This window comes from Solanum verrucosum, unplaced genomic scaffold, assembly GCF_900185275.1.
Source record: "Solanum verrucosum unplaced genomic scaffold, falcon-dt-bn FXZP01000115.1, whole genome shotgun sequence".
Classification (NCBI taxonomy): domain Eukaryota; kingdom Viridiplantae; phylum Streptophyta; class Magnoliopsida; order Solanales; family Solanaceae; genus Solanum; species Solanum verrucosum.
Genome location: NW_026020680.1, coordinates 1,880,614 through 1,900,597, shown reverse-complemented (window position 1 = coordinate 1,900,597; position 19,984 = coordinate 1,880,614). Strand labels below are relative to the sequence as shown.

Sequence of the window (19,984 nt, the reverse complement as noted above, 5' to 3'; positions counted from 1 at the left end):
CATTCCACACGGATAAAATATCCCAACTTGACAAAAATTAAATAAATAAATTATTAATATTAATTAAAAATTAAAGATTAAAGTATTAGTATCCATAAAAATAAAATAAAAAATATTATTTTTTCTTACCCACTCCACCACCTCCTCCACGTATCCCCCTCCCCCCCCAAAAAAAAAAATTGATATTATTTTATTTTTAAAAAAATAAAATTTTTACCCCATTCTATTTAACCCTCCGCTCCTAATTTTTATTTTATTTACATTTTTCTCATTTTGTGTTAGATATTGTACGTATATATATTTTTAGAAAAAAATTTTCTACTAGTGTACCGAATATAACATAAATAAACAAAATAATTTTAAAAAATCTTGCGGCGGCAAGTAAAAAATATTTTCGATATGTATATATCTAACAATGAGAAAATTTTTTGGAAGCGGAGGGTTAGGTGGGGTGGGTAGAATTATTTTTTTTAAGAAATAAAATAATATCTAAATTAGTATTTGAGGGCCGGGGGGGGGGGTGAGGAGATGAAGTAAAAAAATTAAATACTTTAATAAATGAAATTTAAACAAAAAAAAACTTTAAAAAATGGCCGGGGGTGGGTGGGGGTGTAACATCTCGCAATTTAAAATAGCTAAGAAGAAGCTTAGAACTGGAAATAGTCATTTTTGGGAATAAAGAAAAATCTGGAAATTTGTTTAAGTTAGGAAAAATGAGTTTTGGTCAACTTCAAATGGCCATAACTTCTAGCTCATGTTGAGTTAGAGGTGCTTCCAATATGGTAGGAAATATCTTGGAATGATCTTTCCAACGCCGATGAGATTGCGCGAATCCGAGTTTGTATGAGTGAGATATGCTCATTGGAAGTTGGGTTGTTCAAATAAGGAAATGTCCAATCCGGATTTTTGAAGGGTATTTCAGTATTTTCCTTATCCAATTAATTAAATTCGTTTTAGTGAATTAATTAAGGGTCTAAACTGAACTTGGTCAGTTTTACGCTTTTGGAAAAGAGTTAGGGTTTTAGAGAAGAGGAAAGAAGAGGAGAAAAGAGAAGGAGAAGCAAGGAAATCGTCAAGTTCGTCGAGTTTAGCTTGTGCATTTCGTTGGGGGTGATCCCTACAAGGTATGTGAGATCACATAGCATTGGGTTAGTTCACCCACGCGCCAATCATGATTAAATTTCAGCGAAGTTATTAGATTTGAACGTAAATCCTTGAGTTCTTGATAAATTTCGTTTGAATTCTTGTGGGTTGTGTTGATTGGAGTTTCTTGAGATTGATTCACGTTTTTAGTCGTGTTTTCGAGTAGAATCTGATGTACTTTGAACATATAATCAATTCTAAGTGTTTGGGGAAAGAACCTATGGAGTTTAGAGGGTTTAGAGGTGAAAAATGAAGAAGAAATTTCGTCGGACGAAATCTGATAGTGGTGGCGCATCGCGGAGCTAGTCCCCAGAACTGGGAAAATTCGTTTCGCGTCGCAGAACCGTCACGAACCGTTCTGCCTCAAAAGTCATTTTCAAAGCCCAAAATTAAATATCCCTCCGCGTCGCGGACCCACCCTCAAATATTGATTTTTTGGTCTTTTCTCATGTTTAGCTATCTAAAATCATTCCTAAACATCATGAGATCTTTCCTATCACAAATCTCAATCCTTGAATCCATAATTCAATTTAAGGACCAGTTAAGAGTCACATCAAGAGCGGTTAAGATCAAAGTCAAGAGAAGTTAAGAGTCAAGTCAAGAGAAGTCATCAAGAGTAAAGTCACGAGAAGTTGATAAAGTTTTCCAAAAGTCTTTTACAAATGTTTTAACTTTGTTTTAAGACTTGAGTTTGAGTTGAGTAAAGAGTAAAGTTGAAGTTCATTTCTTCAAAAGTATATGGGGACTATGTATTCCCAAAAGAGTTTAAAATATTTTCACATTTAAATAAGAACGAAAACTGAGATTTTTAAAAGAGCCTTTGAGCTAGTTTTTCAGTAAAGAGCCTTTGGACTAGTTTTCAGTTAAAGAGTAAATGCTTTCACAATAAAGCAAGAGGGGAAACTTCGATTTCCAAGATAACCTTTGAGCAATTATCTCAAATCACAAAAAGAAGTATGTTTTTAAACATAAAGAGCTAGTATCATATTTTGGGAGTAGTATTGAGCACCGACATGGGGAGGAGCTTGAGTTCAGAAAACTCACATCTCCATAATCCATGTATCCATCATGGGTAGAAAATTGTCATACTTTTTAGATGAACCCTTTAATGCTTTTAGCATAGACTAGTGGATCCACTTAGTGAGTTAGGTTCTATACCCCCGACAAGGTATATGAAGGTCCTTGGCAGCGTGAGGTAAAACGATGTATCATCACTATACCTCTTAAGTGATGGTTGTCGGTTAGAGAAACTCCCACAACAGTATTTTGTATTTTTATATACAAACAGAGTTCATATTGTATCTTTGCGTACATACAAAGTTATTATTGTATTTCTAAATACACAGAGTTGATATCATGTTTTAAACAACTTTTCCTTATTTTGCACTGGTTTTTAAACTGCTTTATATTGAAATGAGTTCAGTTATGTTGAGTTGAGTTGAACCAGGTAAGTTCTTCAGTTCCTTTCAGATCCTTTTAAGCTTAAGTTGTGTTTAACATTCTAACTCGCATACGCGTACATTCAATGTACTGATGCCAGTTGGCCTGCATCGTCTTATGATGCAGACGCAGGTAACTAGGATCAGCATCCAGCGCATTGTTGTTCCAGTTGAGCTTCAGAGTTGTTGGTGAGCCTCCTTGCTTCCGGAGGATTCCCCCTTTTCATTACTTTATCATTTTAGTTCATTAGGATGTCATGGGCCTGTCCCGACATCCATCCAGTTGTTTTAGAGGCTTCATAGATAGTCAGTCAGATGTTAGTTCATTCATCATCATTTTGTTATTGGCTTATGTTCAGATTTGAGTTGCCATTTTGGCTAAGTTAAATGGTTATTTTTAAAACATTATGAGTTCAGTTTGAGACATGTTGAGTTGTCTTGTATTTGGATTCTCTTTCTTATGTCTAAGTCTTCCACTGAGTAAGTAAGTCAATCCAAGGGTTCGCTTGGGGCCAACAATGGTTCTGAGTGCCAGTCTCGCCCAGGGTGTAGGCTCGAGGCGTGACCGGGGGGTGGGGGGCGGGTGAGAGGAAGTGATGGAGTGGGGTAAGAAAAATATTTTACATTTTACTTTATAAAAGAAATATTATTTTTTTGGATAATAATTTTTAAATTTTTAATTTTAACTAATACTAATAATTTATTTAATTTTTGTCAAGGTTGAATGTGTCCATGTGGAGTGTGATGTGGAAATTCTTTAAAATAAAAGAGAGTATATTACACACACCATGATGAAAGTGGTATAAAAGATAGAGGTGTGTTTCTCAAACTAAAAAGTGATAGTTTAGGTATGAAACTCACTCTCAATAGTTTATGTATGAAACTCAAAAAAATGGTAGTTTAGGTGTGTTTTTGACACTTATCTCTTAAAATATTAACAAAGATCCTTATATCAATGATTTGGTTAGCACTAGGGGTAGCCGTTTGGTTTTCGGTTTTAGAAAAGTGTGCACCGTATATTAGATCAAACTAACTCGGTTTGGTTCGGTTCGATTCAGTTTAGTTCGGTATTTTCCAATCAGTTTTTCGGTGTGAATGAAAAATAAAATGAGGACAAAATCAAAGTATAAGATACTTAAAAATTTAAAAGTATATTAAGAAATGATGTGTCTCACCATTTAAAAGTTTATTGTGCTAACTAAAAGACTATATTTATCTTTGTTAAGAACATTGCTGAAGTTTGAGATTTGGTGCGAACTATTCTGAAGTTTTCTTTCAAAAAGCATGTTAACAAAAATACTTTTCAAGATAAAATTATTTGAGATTTACGTAAAATAAGTTCTCCATGTTGTTTTTATTCACTCCATGTTTTTTACCTTTTATGGTTGTGGTTGAGAGAACTGATGAAATTCGTTGAAAAGCTTAGAATTGATTTCATTAGACATTTGTATGATATATTTGGGAGTAAATTGAAGAGTAGCAGATATAATCATGGAAAATAGCCTTGACAGATCAAACGGGGTGACAGTAGAGCAATAGGTATCATACAAACGACTGCCATGAGGGTAGCAAACTATACATGGACAGGGATGAAGCCTCTTGTATTTCCTCCGAATAATAATGACGCACAGTCCGTTCTATTCTGAAATTTGATTCCGACTTAAAGGAAAGCCATGACACGTTGTGGACTTGTGGGTTGGATATCCGAGGTAGCATCGCACAAGGGCGTTGCTTGAGTCAATCTACTATTGGCCACATATGAGGGATGATATTGAATGTTACGTGCAGACTTGTCTTTTGGGCCAACAAGATAAGGTGGAACAACGCAACCAAAGTACTGTTGGAACCACTACCCGTAGCGGAGCGTCCATGAGAGAGTGCGACTATAGGCTTCATCACTTGCTTGCCAAAGTATGGTGGGTATGAGACGATCATGGTCGTGGTGGACAGATTCTCGAAGTATGCTAGTTTCATGCCCGCCACAGTCATTTGCACTGCAAAAGAGCCTGCCAAACTATTCTTAAATAATGTAGTGAAATATTGGGGCATGCCAAGACATATCATCACCGATCGGGACCCTTGCTTCATTGGAAACTTCTGGAGGGAGTTGTTTGATATACTTGGCACGGAGCTGCACTTGTCCACTAGTTTCCACCCACAGATGGATGGCCGAGCAAGTCAATGCCTTACTAGAGTGCTACTTGAGGCACTATTTGAGTGCGCACCAGAAGGACCAGGCAAGGCTCTTGGACATAGCACAATTTTCCTAAAACTTCCAGCGGAGCGAGTCCAAAGGGCGCACCACCTTTGAGTTGGAAACATGCCAACAACCTCTAACTTCACATTCACTACCAACTGCATTCCAAGGAAAGAGTTTGGGAGCTTACCACCTCACCAAAGGATGGGAAGAACAACCCGACACTGCCAAGTCCTACTTGGACAAAGTAGCAAGGAAGATGAAGAAGTTTGTTGAGCGCAAGCGCTGTCCCATAAATTATTAGGTTGGAGACGTGGTCTAGGTGAAGTTATTATCTGAGACAATTCAAGGCACTACGAGGCATACACCAAAACTTGGTGCGCAAGTAAGAAGGCCCTTTCAGTGGGAAAAAATCTCATACAAGGTAGAAATACCTCATCATTTCAAGATTCATCCAGTCTTCCATGCTAGTGTCCTCAAGCCATACCACGAAGATAAGGATGATTCTAGCTGAAATCAATCAAGTCGGGCACCGACTGCACGATTGAGAAATCAAGTCTATTATTGACTATCTAGACAAAAGGAAATAGACACAACAAGCCACATCCATGTTTCTTATTCATTGGAAGGGACAATCTTCGAAAGAAGCCACATGTGAACGATACAGGTACTTGTGGCTATTCAAAGACAAAATTCAGAAGTTTATGCAATAGCAATATGCCGCAGTCATCGCAACATCATGTGGGGGAGAGTGTCATGACCTGCCACTTTGTCATACCACTTAGGCATAAAATTAAAGCATAAGTGAGCTAGCCTTAGTAGAAATGATCTAGAGTCTTAGAGAGGTTTGGAGAATACTCTAGAATATTCTAGAAGATTTCTTGAAAGACTTTAGAATTCTCTAGGCTTGTAGAGAATTCTAGAAGAAGGGCCAATTTGTAAATATGTAGGGACTAGTGTAACAATTTTTATTTACACTTTAGCCACTAGGTGTGTAGTACAAATAGAGGGTAATTCATTTGTAAATCAACCAAGCAAATGTAATCAATCTTCCAAAGCAATGCAAAAGTCTCCTTATAAACTCTCTTGTGTCTTTCTCTAAGCAATCTAAGTTTGAAAAGGTTTACTTGAGTTTACAAGATGGTGAAAGAAACGTGAGTAAGTTGTCGAGTGCCACGCAGAGCATTTAGTTGAAATCTAAGTATGTGACAGTAACAATCAATAACCTGTAAGTGGGTCCACACGGAAAAGGCCCAAACCATTTTGTTGGTTTTTGCTTGAATGACTACTTTGATTGATCTTTGAAGTTCTATACTTTCATGAACATATTCGCCGCCGCCGAAGTTCTATGCTTTCATGAACTTAACCACCACCGCCGGAGAAATGTCTACTTCCCTTGACCTTTGAAGTCTTGAAACTTTCAAGAAATTATCGAGTGCCACCAGAAAAATGATTGTTTCACTTGACCTTGGATAGTCTCATGTATTGCGATAACACTTATAAATAAAATATTTTAATACAATTAATTATTAAAGTTATTTGATTAAATTGTTCTTTGTGACTTTTTTTCGTCCAATTGAATTTTATTTACACTATCAAAAATTCGTTTACTCAAAAGAGAATTATACTTTTTATTTTATAACATAAATTAATTTTATTATGAATTTCTTTTATTAAATTAACTTTATTAATAATATTTTAAAAATAATAACTTTTAGATTACAAAATTATTCAATAATAAAAGTAGTATTGAATGCAAACAATAAATTTGTCGGGATTTGTCAAAATAGATAAAAAAATAAAATTATTACATGACAAAAATAACCCTATTCAAAATTAAATTATGAGAAGCACACATATTGCCGCGTGTGCTTATTCACTTTAATAGTAATAAATAAATATACTATATAAAAAATAAAGTAATTTTTTATTAAATAACAAAAATATTCCTGATTCAAAATTAAAACTCCGAGGAGCAGACACATTGATAATAATAGTGTGCTTATTCCCCTTTATACTTATACTAGATACAATAGTCCGTGCATGGACGGATTCAATATATGTTATTTTAATTATTTCAATTTATGTGATGCATATGAAATTAAGTGAATTAATTAAATTTTTATATAATTTTTAAATATTTTGAGTTAGTAATTATTCTGATTTATAGGACTATTACCTTAATTTTAAAGAAAATATATGCTACTCCCCATGTCCCAATTTATGTAGCATGTGTGAAATTTTAAGTGTCAATTAAAATTTTAATATATATTTTTAAATATTTTATGTTGTTAATTATTGTTATTTATAGTACTTAACATAATTTTGAAATAATATATATGTTACCTCGTTTTCCCAATTTATGCGGTGAAATTTTGATAGCCAAGCAAAATTGTAATATGTTTTAAAATATTTTAAGTTGTTAATTATTATAATTTATAGTAATCTTAACGTAATTTTTAACAAATATATGTTACTTTATATATGTTTCAATAGATGTGCAAGCCCCATGTGAAATTTTGAATGTAAATCTAATTTTTAATATATTTTTAAAATATCTTAAGTTGTTAATTATTGTGCTTCTCGATAATATAAAAATAAAGAAAACTTAATAGTATAAAATAACTACATAAGTAGTAGTAGTCGTCAAATGTAAAGTTTCAAGATATTATTAATAAGACGTATTTAGTAAAATATATGTAACTAATAATAATTAATAAAATTCTAGAAATTACAGCAATTAAGTGAAAATACCCTCACCTAAATGTTTCTAACGTAATTTTAATACTGCTTCCAACGTGATTTGCTTATGTATATTAATTAGACACGTAATCTAAGCGGGGGGGAATGAAAGTATTTATATAGGGAAAATGCATAAGTACACCCCAGTCTATGTCCAAAATTCCTGAGACACATCTAACCTTTACTAAGGTCCTATTACCCTCCCGAAATTATTTTTTAATTAACTTTTTACCACTTTTTGACCTACGTGGCAATATAAACCAGATAGGTTGAAAGCTTTGTTCAACACGCACTGGGCCCCACTTTTTCAACTTTCTAAAAAGTAAGCTATATGTTCAAAAACAGTATTTACACTTCCCAAAATTTCAAAAAGCTATCACTTTTTCTTCATTTTCATCCATTTCTTCATTTTTCACCCCTTTCATCTTCACAAAGGAATTTCTCAAAACAACGACAACCTTCATCCTTTTTCTTCATTTTCATCCTTTTCATCTTCTTCTCTTTCAAATCGCCTATTTCTTTTACATCGCCACCCTTCTCCTTTGAATTGATGTTGAGATTTTCATAACGATTTCGAAGACTTTCACCTTCGTCGAAAGAAATTTAAAATCAAAACTAATAATCGACATAAAAAGGTGTAAATATAAAGAACATATTGAAAATTTACTTTACCTTTTCGAAGCAAGGAGCAATTTAACTTGAATGATAATGGAGGTTTTTTTTGTCAAAGATGAAGAACACTGATAAAGAAGAAGACAACTGAGTTAATGTGTATTTTTTTCAAGTTTATTTTAACACGTGGCCAATTTTTATTGGTCAGTGTTGTCTAAAAACTGCACCCACGCGCCTAACATAGGTGAAGTCATGGACTCAGCCACGTAGGCCAAAAAGGGGTAAAAAATTAATTAAAAAATAAGTTCAGGGGGTAATAGGACCTTAGTAAAGATTAGGTGTGTCTCAGGAATTTTGGGCATAGGTTGGGGGTACTTATGCATTTTCCCATTTATATATATTTTACTCTTATTTAGAAATGGGAGTTGGGTTGGGACTAACACAACATCATATAGTGGTACAAATAGGAGTCTAAAGTGTACCATGAAACACTTTAAATTTTAGCTTAGTCTAGCCCAATTTCATTGGCTATAGCTACTTAATATCCACCAGGAAAGAAGTTAAAGTAGCTCTCCCTTTTCATCAAAACATATTCTCCATTTCTCTCTCTTTCAAGCTTGAAACTGGTGAGTGTATTTGCTCCTTTTCCACATCTATTTTTTCTCATCAAAATTTATGTTTATTGTACAATCCTAACCTAAAATACATACTTTTATCCTTCAATTCCTAATGGGTATGTGTTTTCGGTTGTTGGGTCTTATTTATTAGATTTTCTGATTTTTGAATGTGCTATTGTAGGATTTACTTCTTGCATGTTTCTAAATTGGTTTGAACTACTCATGGATGCTTGAAAATTGGTGTTGCCCTTCTTTTTCTTCTAACTTTTCTCTTTTTTCTTTGGCAAGTTTACATTTTTGATAGTCACAATTTATTGCGTATTTTGTTTTCAGTTCTTTTATTATGCATTTTCTGCCTTTTTTAGTAGTTTATTGTAGAATTTTGTAATTTCAAGTTCCTAATTAGGCTTTATATACTCATGTATGTTTCAAAATTAGTTTTTTTTTTTAATGTGCAGAAATCCCCGACCTTAATTTGTATACTATCATTAGTTTGAAGCAAACATTAATTGAGTCTCTGTGTGCTCTGTTTTAGGTCCATCTTTCCCACTCTCCCTCCATATATATTAGTCATCTCCATGCAGAAAACCCTCAATTGCTTCAAACTCTTGTAACCATGGCTGTCGTATCGACGCTACAAAGCTTAAGAATCACTTCTTTGTAGAAATCTCGCGTCTAGGATTAGAGAAATCAAAGATTGTATTGATAAAAATAATGTTGAGTTACAACCTCCTTATATAGGAGAGAATTGTAGAGTCCTAAGTTAACTATACTTAGAGTCCTACTACAATACCTATTACTACTATATAATAATAATAATGCAAATATAAATAATCTAATCCTAGTTGTACTATAATCCTAATCATAATCTAATCCTAGTCGTAATATAATCCTAATTAATATAAATAGTCTAATCCTAGTGTGACTCTAATTCTAGAGCAGTGTTGTAAACTCGTCAGTCAGCTTCGTTGGACCTGTTCCTTTGACATGTTCCAATCGTCAGCTTCCTTCTTCATCAACACTTGTTGTAGACACGTTAGTCAGCTGCGTTGGACCTGTTCCTTTGACATGTTTCAATCTCTAGCTTCCTTCTTCTTCAACATTCTCTTCATCAAGGTCTGATTTTTACCCATTATTTTGTAAAAAAAAAAAAAAACCTTACATTTGATGTCTTTAGCTATGAACTTTGTTCGCTTTTTTCAATGTTAAATATTATATGAGGTTTTTGATGGGCTTATCAATAGGATTAGTATACTGGTGGTGGTTAGTGTGTGAAAAAGTGATTAGGTTTTGAAGTTTGTCTCAAATCATGAATTTTGATTTCAGATTTTCGAGTGTTTCACCTTAGTGATTGTTGACTTTTTGACTACTTTGAGTATTTTGGTTTCTAATTATGAAATTAGAAAGAGATTTCACATGGTATATCTTAGATTCTTCATAAATGGAAATAAATATTACATGAATAGCACAAATTTTTATATTAGTTGCTTGCATATTTTTTATGGCTTCTTACTCTTTGATGCTTCTTGAATTTTGTATATGTCAGGAGATTTGGGTATGTGAATGGCTATTCAAAATTCATTTATTTATTGGTAAGCACTCCGATTTGAGCATCTTCTATTTTGTTTCTATTTTTCATGATTTTAGAGAGTAGAGAATATTGATTTCTAAAATTGGAGAATATTGATTTTCTATTTGCCTACCGCTTTTGGAATTCACTTACCATTTTAATTTTTTCATTGTTGTTTGGAGTTCAATTTTTCATAATTTTTTAGGTTTTTGTTTGTTTATTGTTGTGCAGTAGTTTTCCTTCTATATTTGTTGATTTTGATATATCTTTAAATCTTGGATCATGTTAGTTATTTGGATAACAAACTTCGCTACTGTATGGAACATGTTTTTCATAAACTTAGGAGCAATCTTGAAAGTCTTCGGACTAATTAAGGTAGGATTTGAAGGAAAATAGATTAAATCTTTTCATACCTATGATCAAGGATCTTTTATTTCATCTTCTAAGCTAATAGATTACTCACTCAAATCAATTGCATGTTTTCGAGTAGTTTCGTACTTATGTCCTTGATATGTTCAGAGATAATTAATCTAGCAGCCTCGACATGAGTAGAGAAATATTCAGGCTTAAAAGTATCCTTGTTCCTTATGAATTTTAAGCTGCCTCAAATGGAAGGAATTTTATTTTGAGAGTTCTATATTTGTTTGGAATTTATAGTCTATCAAAATTGATAAACGATAATTTTACTTGGTATACCAAAGAATGGTTTCTAAGTCATATTGAGCAATCTAATGAAATCTAAGGAGAGGGGGCAGTAATATATCATTTATGGGGAAATAAATTGCTCCAATAGAAGAGGTTAAGAAGGCAAAATGATTTCAAACTGTTAATTAGAGTTGACAGACCATCAAAACATCTAAAATTTCTTTCCTCCGAAATACACCAAAGATATTCATAATGGAATCATGTGTCGGGTCTTCTTGATGGGGTTATCAACTCCTCCAAGACTACAATTTTTCACTACTTCTTTGACACTCAGGAGTAGAATCCAATTGATGCGAGTAATTGAAATGAACATATTCCAAAGAGTTGTTGACACTGGGTAGTGTAGAAATAAACGATTCACTAATTTCAGGCTATTGAGACACATGAAACATTTGTTTACTGGCTGAACCAGTTTCCTCCTGTTTAGATTATTAGGGTTAGGACAGCATTTATCACATATTTATATTATTAGTTGGTTCAATTATGTCTTACCCGAAAGGTTGTTTAAGTAAATGCTTCCGCAATGCATTAGCTGATGCCAATGATGAGATATTAGTTTATTCTTAACTAAAACACCTTCAGAATGTAACTAGAGATAATAATGAGAGACTTTTTTTTTTCTCAACTCCTTATGAGTGACAAATAAAGTTGTTGATATAATGACAAATATCTGAAATTATCCCAATTTACAGCTTTATTTAGTTATTCTCCTCTTTGTTTTCTGTCCATATTTGCGTTGTCACATATTTTGCTGGTTAAAAAAAAGAAGATAAACCCACATTTGATGGTATAAAGAATAAGAAAAAAGTTAACCTCAATTTCTCCAAGAATTGTGGTTTAGAGCTATCATTTTATGTTCATATAGTGATGATGAATTTAGGTGAGAAATTCCTGCGGTAAGCATTATCTTGAACCATGAAAATAGTGAAGCAACTTCTACTACCTTATCGTTATTGGCTAAGAGATGTATTCTACCTGTATGATACATGGGTTACCAACAATTACTGATTTCTCTAAGGCGCAAAGACTTGTAGTGCGTTGTCAATGTATATCACGTACATGGTGTATTCCTCAAACATGAAAGATATCTATTGGGGAAGGGGTGTACGAACACTACAAAGAGAAGATGTGCAAGATATTATGTGAATTATACTATTAAAGGGGGAGTGTTTCATTTGTGATTAAATTCCTTTGTCGTTCTCCTATTAGGCTATAATCATGTGTATTGCTTTTGAAAACACATGCCCTTTCTAATGTTGTTGAACTTCCATATCTACGACGATGAGATTGTGGATTTATGATTTGGCTAATTTCTTCTTTGTTCAAGAGTCAACTACTTTGTTACTATGTACCAAATGACATAAAAGTTACTTGCCTGTCATATTTTTGGGATTAGTGGATTGTACTTTTTTCATTCGAGTTTGCAGGTTTCAACATATCTCAACACTAAAATAAGTTTTGCCTCTCAAGTGTGGTTACACTTCTATGTATATGTGTAATGCATTTGTTCCAAGTAATTATTTATTTCATTTTTATTTGTACTCTTTGAAAAGCAGACAATACTTTTTACCCAAAAAAAATGAGCTGGGCCGCTCTTCAATTTGGGAGTCTTACTTATACAAACAAATTGTTAGTATTTCTACTTTATGATTAATTTGGTTGTTGTTTATGATGGTAATCTTTACATGTTTGACTACATTCATTTACTCCTATTCCTAGAAATAGTCACATATGAAGTATAAGCTTGATAGGTTCCATTGTAGAGGAATTATAAAGCATGTAGAAAGCTATATATTTGTTTTAACTTCGTGTATGAACATTTTCTTTGTTGTGATATGTGGATGTTGAACTGAATGTGTTGGAAAGTTTTCTGCATAACTTTCTTTTGGTGTGGTTTGAATCTACTGAAGTGAGATCAAATCTGAAATAAATGATTCTCAGGTAATTTTGCTTATTTTTTCTTTATTTCTAGATCAACAACTTGAATATAATTAGAATGAGATAACTTTTCTAATATAATTTTTTTTCTTCAAAAAAGACATTCATGTGGCAGTGTGTGCTTACATTTTGGTAATATTGTGTTTTTCACTTGTACATTTTGATGTCATTTGTAAATTGACTTTACCTCCTTTTTTGGTAGATCTCACTTGAATCAGTCTCTGCACAAGAAATACTTGGGTTATGCTCACGGCTTGATGCCAGATGAAGTGTGACGATGGCATAAGAATTTGAGTGATTGATATGAATGTTGCAACATTGAGTTTTCTTGCAATAAATAGGCTTTGATATTTTTTAACTTAGCTCTCTTAAGTCTTTTACACTCTTTGTACGGAATGTTGTTCTCTATTTTTTCCAGCCAGAATAGTCATTACAAGAAGCAACTCCTAATAATGTCTACTTTGCTACCTTATATAATTCATTGAGACATGTAAATTTTTACCAATTTTTGTTATTGTCACTATTATTATTAATTTTTTAAACTAAAGATTATGTGTGAGAGTCTGTTGGGCCCGTGCTAGAACGGGCCATGCCCCTCTAGTAGTATATATATATGCTATGAACTTATTGGATTATGGATGATAAAATATTAAGGAAATTTACGATCAAAAAGCTAGTTTGTAAGTAGCTCATACTTATAATGGCTTCATGAAATATGTTGAGTTTTGATTCGTTAAGGATTAAGCTTTAAAAATAAGTTGTAAGGTAAATGAAAAATAGAAAAAAAAAATGAAAAAAATATTTGAAGCTACTAGAAATTTTCTCCTTTCTTTTTACTTGAATCAAATTTTAGGTTCAGTTAGTGTTTTTATTAATAATAATAAATTAAGAAATCAAATGGCCAAAGGCCCCATCTGAAAATAAAAAAAGAGACTAGGTCCAAAGCAGTGGCGGAGGCAGGAATTCTATCAAGGGGGTTCAAATAAAACATAGGTGAAATCCTGAACCCCATAAACAATTGAGCTACTCCTTTGACATATGCTCAGGGGGTTCAATTTTAACTATATACACGTACACAAAAAAATTGATCTTATATATATAGTGTAATTTTTTTTTCCAGGGGGGTCGGATGACCCCCCTGGACACACTCTACATCCGCCACTGGTCCAAAGCATGATCTGATCCAAAATAAGAGAAGAAAATTTCTAATATATACACAAACACAATAGTCCGATCTAGGGGTGTACAAAACCGAACCGAAAATCGAATCAAATCGCAAATCGACTCAATCCGACTAGTGGCTTGGTTTTGAAAAAAAAAACCCGACTATATTTGGATTGGTTTGGTTTTAACTAAAAAAAACCAACCCGACATTATATATATAATTTTAAAATCTTATTTTATACATAAAAATATTTACTTTGATATAATTTTTAAATATTTCTTATACTTTTTCATAGTTTTTATCTTTTAATATATTATTTCAAGTTTGAAACTTAGAATTATGAATGGGCCAATATAGATTATAGTCCACAGATGTTGGTAATTATAATAAAGCTCAAATCAAAATCAAATTAATACTAATGCAAAAAGAAAATCAATTCAACACTAAGAATGACAATAATATTGAATATTTATTCTTTAGTTTTACATTTGTTTAGACAATTAAAATACATAATCTAATTTTAATTCCTTTAATATTTAGTCATGTAACTAATACTTATTAAATTTAATTTTAGCATGATTTAGTACTTTTAAATTATGATCATTTTCATTATGACTTGTTAATTTGCAATATTTGTTTTACGCAATTTCATTATTATTATTTTTGTTGAATATTTTAGTGTCATTAATCATATCATATTGTGTTATATTTTTAAGAAACATCTTAAATAGTTGTATTTTGGTAGGACTAAAGAAATATTTGAAGTACTAGTAAATTATATGTTTGTATGAATACTTTACCGGAAAAACCAGAAACAACCCGAAAAACCAAAAAATCCGATAAAACTCGAGGTTGAAAAACCCCAGTTTTATTGGTTTAGTTTGGTTTATAAATTTAAAAATCCGACACAAATGATTTGGTTTGATATTTGAAAAACCCGAACCAACCCGGCCATGTACACCCCTAGTCCGATCTTTGTTGAGGAATATCCAGCACTCTTTCTATAAAAGCTTAATCCTAGCTTCTTGTAACATAATTATAATGTCTGGCGTAAATTGTTTATACTGTTGTGTTATGAGTAAGATATATTTTATAAATATTCATATTTGGCATGTGATGATCTTTTTATAGCTAAAGTATATAGTTCCCAACTTTCCCCAAATATCCATAAACATATATTTGGTTCGTTCGTATTTACTTGTCAAATTATTTCCTAAATTATTGAATGTGAGACAATGCAGAATAGTCGTGGAATTCAATTATTGAATATCTCAATTATACACAGTTGTTGAGTACAAAACAACAAATTAGTGAGTACATTATGTGCACATCTTAAAAGAATCATGTAAAACTCAAAAGGGTTTTCAAGATTCCGTAGCACACTTGAACTAATAAAGGAACTGGTAGAAAATTTCAAGTATTCAAATGGGAGTAAAAAGTAATAATGTAATTAAAAATAGTAGTAATGGATAAAATCACTAACCCATATTGGATCCACATGTCATTTTGCATATAATGTAAAACACAAAAGGTTGTTCAAGATTCTGTAGCACAATTTATGCGATTAAGAAACCAGCAAAAAATATGAAGTTAAAGAGAAAAAAGGAGCATCAGTGATGATTGAAAAAAAGAGAGCAGAAATGGCAGCCTGGCACACTAAGCTCCCTCTATGAGCAGGATTTGAGAAAGGGCCAGACCATAGTGGGTCATAATACATAGATTTACGTTGCATTTCTGCAAGAGGCTGATCGTGACTTAAAGCCATGACCTCTTGATCACAAGACATCGACTTTTATCATTGTTCATCATTTTCTCTTAATAAATCATGCAAAACTTTGTTATTAAAAAGTCATTCACGTTTCTGGGGAAGGGTCAGACCACACATTCAAGAAGTGAAGTAAATATTAGCGGAAAAGAATATCCTTTCAAACAAGACTCTTGAGACTGAAGATCTACCACTTTCACAGACACTCCTCCTTCCACCATCAAGTTTGGTGCATGACTGGGTAACAAAAGCACATCTAATCTTGTTAGCACATAAAAGATGGTGTACATGGCATTTTAGACCAGCATAATGTGATTTATCTAAATGCAGGACTTACGAATTGCAGCTTGGAATATAGGTGCAAATACTTTTTCCTCCGATTAGCTGAAATTCATTGTCAACCAATTAGAAAATGATCTCAGATATCAAGTACGAATGAAACTAAATAAACAACAGGAAAATAACTTTCTTCATGGTTGGATATTGTAAGAGCTTGATGCTATGAAATGAAGAGCTAACGGCAAAGTATACTTTTCTTCAGTTTTCTGAACCAGTAACGAGTATCCATTTCAACAACTCACAAAAGGAAGTTATGAGTTCAAAATTACAAAATGTGCAAAGAAGTATGTCCCTTTTCAAAGACTAAGGAGCTACAAAATTCACAAAAACATTTATGTCATGAACACTTTTTAAGGTGCACCAGAAAGCAGAACTATTAACTAAAGAGTTTGAAGCTACACACATAATTCTTGATTCCTTCAAAGAAAATTTGGCTTCTCTTCTGTATAACCCAACAACAAATCCAGTGTAATCCCACAAGTGAGGTCTGGGGAGATGGAGTGTATGCAAATCTCTTGCATATTTGATCCATCACCTGCCCAGATTTGTCTAACCTTTTCATCCATTTCCCCTCTAATTTGATTCTTGCAGACAAATGATATACGCATTCCACCCCTCCATCACACTCCTAACCAGCCTTCAGATCCTTTCTCAAAACAAAAAAAGATAATATTTCATACCACACTTGTGTTTCTTCTCAATGTAGGTCCCTTTTTAAGGGGTAGGGAGCCATGAATCTAAGAAAACATTTAAATCATATTTGTTTTTTTGAGCTGCACCAGAAACCCGAAACTGTAAACTAAAAGTATTGCAAGCTATGCGGGGAAATCTTAATTCCTTCAAAGAATCTTGGGCTTCTTAACCAACATAATGCATAAAGAGAATATTTCAGACCACACTTGTGCTTTTTCTCGATTTCCTCCTTTCTAAAAGAATAGCAAAACTCAATAACTAAACCAATTTTTTTTTTTTCCAGATGCAAAGGGAACAGAGAATTATATGATGTTATTGAACATCATAGAAAAAAAGCATAATGCTACCATTGCTTATATCACTCAAATATGAAGTCCATGCATAATGATACCCACATGTTTATGTTTGGATCCCTCTGGAAAATTGACTAACTATCTCAAATCTTCAGATTAACGAACTGAAAAGACAACGATCTGACATAATATAAGGTAGGAAAAGCCGAAAAGCATAATCATGAAACAGTTAAATCATATTCCTCACATTATTAAATCTATTGGTAAGGATTGATAGAACGAATAATGCATGAAAAAAATAATCGATATTGGATCATGTAAAATTCAAAATGGTATTCAAGATTCTGTAGTACATTTGAACCAAGAAAGAAACCGGCAGAAAGTTTCAAGTATTCAAATGGGAGTAAAAAGTAATGATGTAATGAAAAATAGTTGTAATGGATAAAATCACTAACCCATACTTGGATCCACATGTCATTGTGCATATCATGTAAAATACAAAAGGCTATTCAAGATTCTGTAGCACAATTTATGTAATTAAGAAATCAGCAGAAAATATGAAGTTAAAGAGCAAAAGGGAACAGCAGTGATGATTGGATAAAAAGAGCAGAAATAAACAGCAGTACTGATAATCGTAGTGCATCTTATAAGTGGCAGCATGGCACACTAAGCTCCCTCTATGAGCGGGGTTTGAGAAAAGGCCAGACCACAGTGGGTCATAAAACAGACTTACGTTGCATGTCTGCAAGAGACTGGTCATGACTTAAAGCCATGACTGATCACATCGCATCGACTTTTATCACTGTTCCACTCCCCTTCTCGTAGTGCATCACATTCTCTTAATAAATCATGCAAAACTTTGTTACTAAAAAGACATTCAAGATTCAGAGGAAGGGTAAGATCTCACATTCAGGAGTTGAAGTAAATATCAGCAGTGGACTATCATAGTGCATAATTTAATAGAATGAAATCATGTAAAACTTGACAAAATTGAAGTGGTAAAGAAATTAGAAGAGTAAATGGAATGATGCAAGAAGAAATTAAAAGAAAAGAAATACTAGCAGGGAGTAGTAGTACTGGATTAAAGAGTATGTTTAGCATTTTTGACGGTGAGTTCAATGAGAATTACTTGGTTTTCAAATTGAATTGATATTTGATAATACCAAAAGAACAAGTAATGCGCAATCAGTATACAAGAAAAAGACAGAAAATATCAAACACATTCTCCAACATGTTAACTAGCACATGTAAAGTTCCTTCTTCACAATATAATACCAAAAATTGTTTTAAAAGATACAAGATTAAATATGTACGTTTACAATTAGGCTCCTCCAATATGTTGTGGTGGTGGGGACGCTTACGGCAGTTGGAAAGTGGTGAATAATGCAAAGGATAATCAGCTCTACAAGTTGGACATGTGTTATTCATTGATAGCCAATTTATCAAACAGTGAATATGAAATTCGTGCAAACAATTAGTTGTTATCACCTCATTCTCGTCTTTAAAATCTTCATAGCAAACAGGGAAAGTGTCATCCATTAAATCTCTGATATAGTCATTGAATACGGGAGTTGGAGATGGAGAGCACCTGATTTCCTTAAGTCCTTTTGGTAAATCCTCTGCAATGGGTGGTTTGGCTGGGCAAATTCCACCTTCACCAGTATATTCCCTTAACACATACATGTACTCGAGCACATCACCCAAGTACTTCTGATATGGATCATTGATGTAATCAGTGGTAGAGAGACTGTGGGTGGCAGTGTGAAGCTCCTCTTCATCATCCCAGTCCTTTTCAAACCTAGAGAAATAGGGGATATGGGGAAAAGTTGGTACAGATGGAACAGAACAATATGATGAAAAATCGATGAGATCAAATTGGGAGATTTCAAGGGCAATCACGTAGGGATGTCGTGGTTGTGGTTGAGAAAACTGACAAAATTTGGTGAAAAGATCAGAATTGATTTCATTAGACATTTGTATGATGTCTTTGGGAGTAAATAGAAGAGTATCAGATAGAATCATGGAAAACAAGAATGGATCCTTGTTGAGTAGCCTTGACAGATCAAACCGGATGACAGTAGAGCAATATGTATCATACGAATGGCTGTCAGGAGGGTAGCAAACTATACATGGACAGGGATGAAGCCTCTTGTATTTCCTCCGAATAATAATGACGCACAGTCCTTCCGATTCTGAAATCTGATTCCGACTTAGCTTCTCATTCCAAAAGAAAACCCTTACCTTAGCACTTATCTTAGTTCCTTCGTTCGCCATAGTCGTTCCTTCGTTCGCCATCCTAAACAAAACTCAAACATAATATTACTTGTCCCCTCGTAACCCTATTTAACAGAAGCTTATTCCCAATCCTTTCGAACTCTGAATTCCTGTTACCTAATTTCTTTCTTTCCCAACTTTCCCCAAATATCCATAAACATATACTCACTCCCTTCTCATTTACTGTCAAATTATTTCCTAAAATATTAAATGTGAGACAATTCAGAGTCATTGCAGAACCCAATTATTGAATGTCTTAATTATATACATTTGTTGAGTACAAAACAACAAATTAGTGAGTACATTACGTACATTCAAGATTTTGTAGCACACTTGAACCAATAAAGAAACCGGTAGAAAATTTCAAGTATTCAAATGAGAGTAAAAAGTAATGATGTAATGAAAAATAGTAGTAATGGATAAATTCCCTAACCCATACTTGGATCTACATGTCATTGTCATATAATGTAAAACACAAAAGTCTATTTAAGA

At 33.1% G+C, this 19,984-nt stretch overlaps 1 protein-coding gene across 1 annotated transcript; it reads right to left on the bottom strand.

Annotated features, from left to right (window-relative positions):
* Positions 1 to 17,997: 17,997 nt before the first annotated feature.
* LOC125812264 (uncharacterized) lies at positions 17,998 to 19,492 on the bottom strand. Its single transcript, XM_049491781.1, has 2 exons — positions 18,707 to 19,492; positions 17,998 to 18,054 (listed from the first exon to the last, which is right to left on the bottom strand). Exons 1-2 carry the CDS (start codon positions 19,490 to 19,492, stop codon positions 17,998 to 18,000), a joined length of 843 nt encoding a protein of 280 aa, XP_049347738.1.
* Between the last annotated feature and the right edge of the window lie 492 nt (positions 19,493 to 19,984).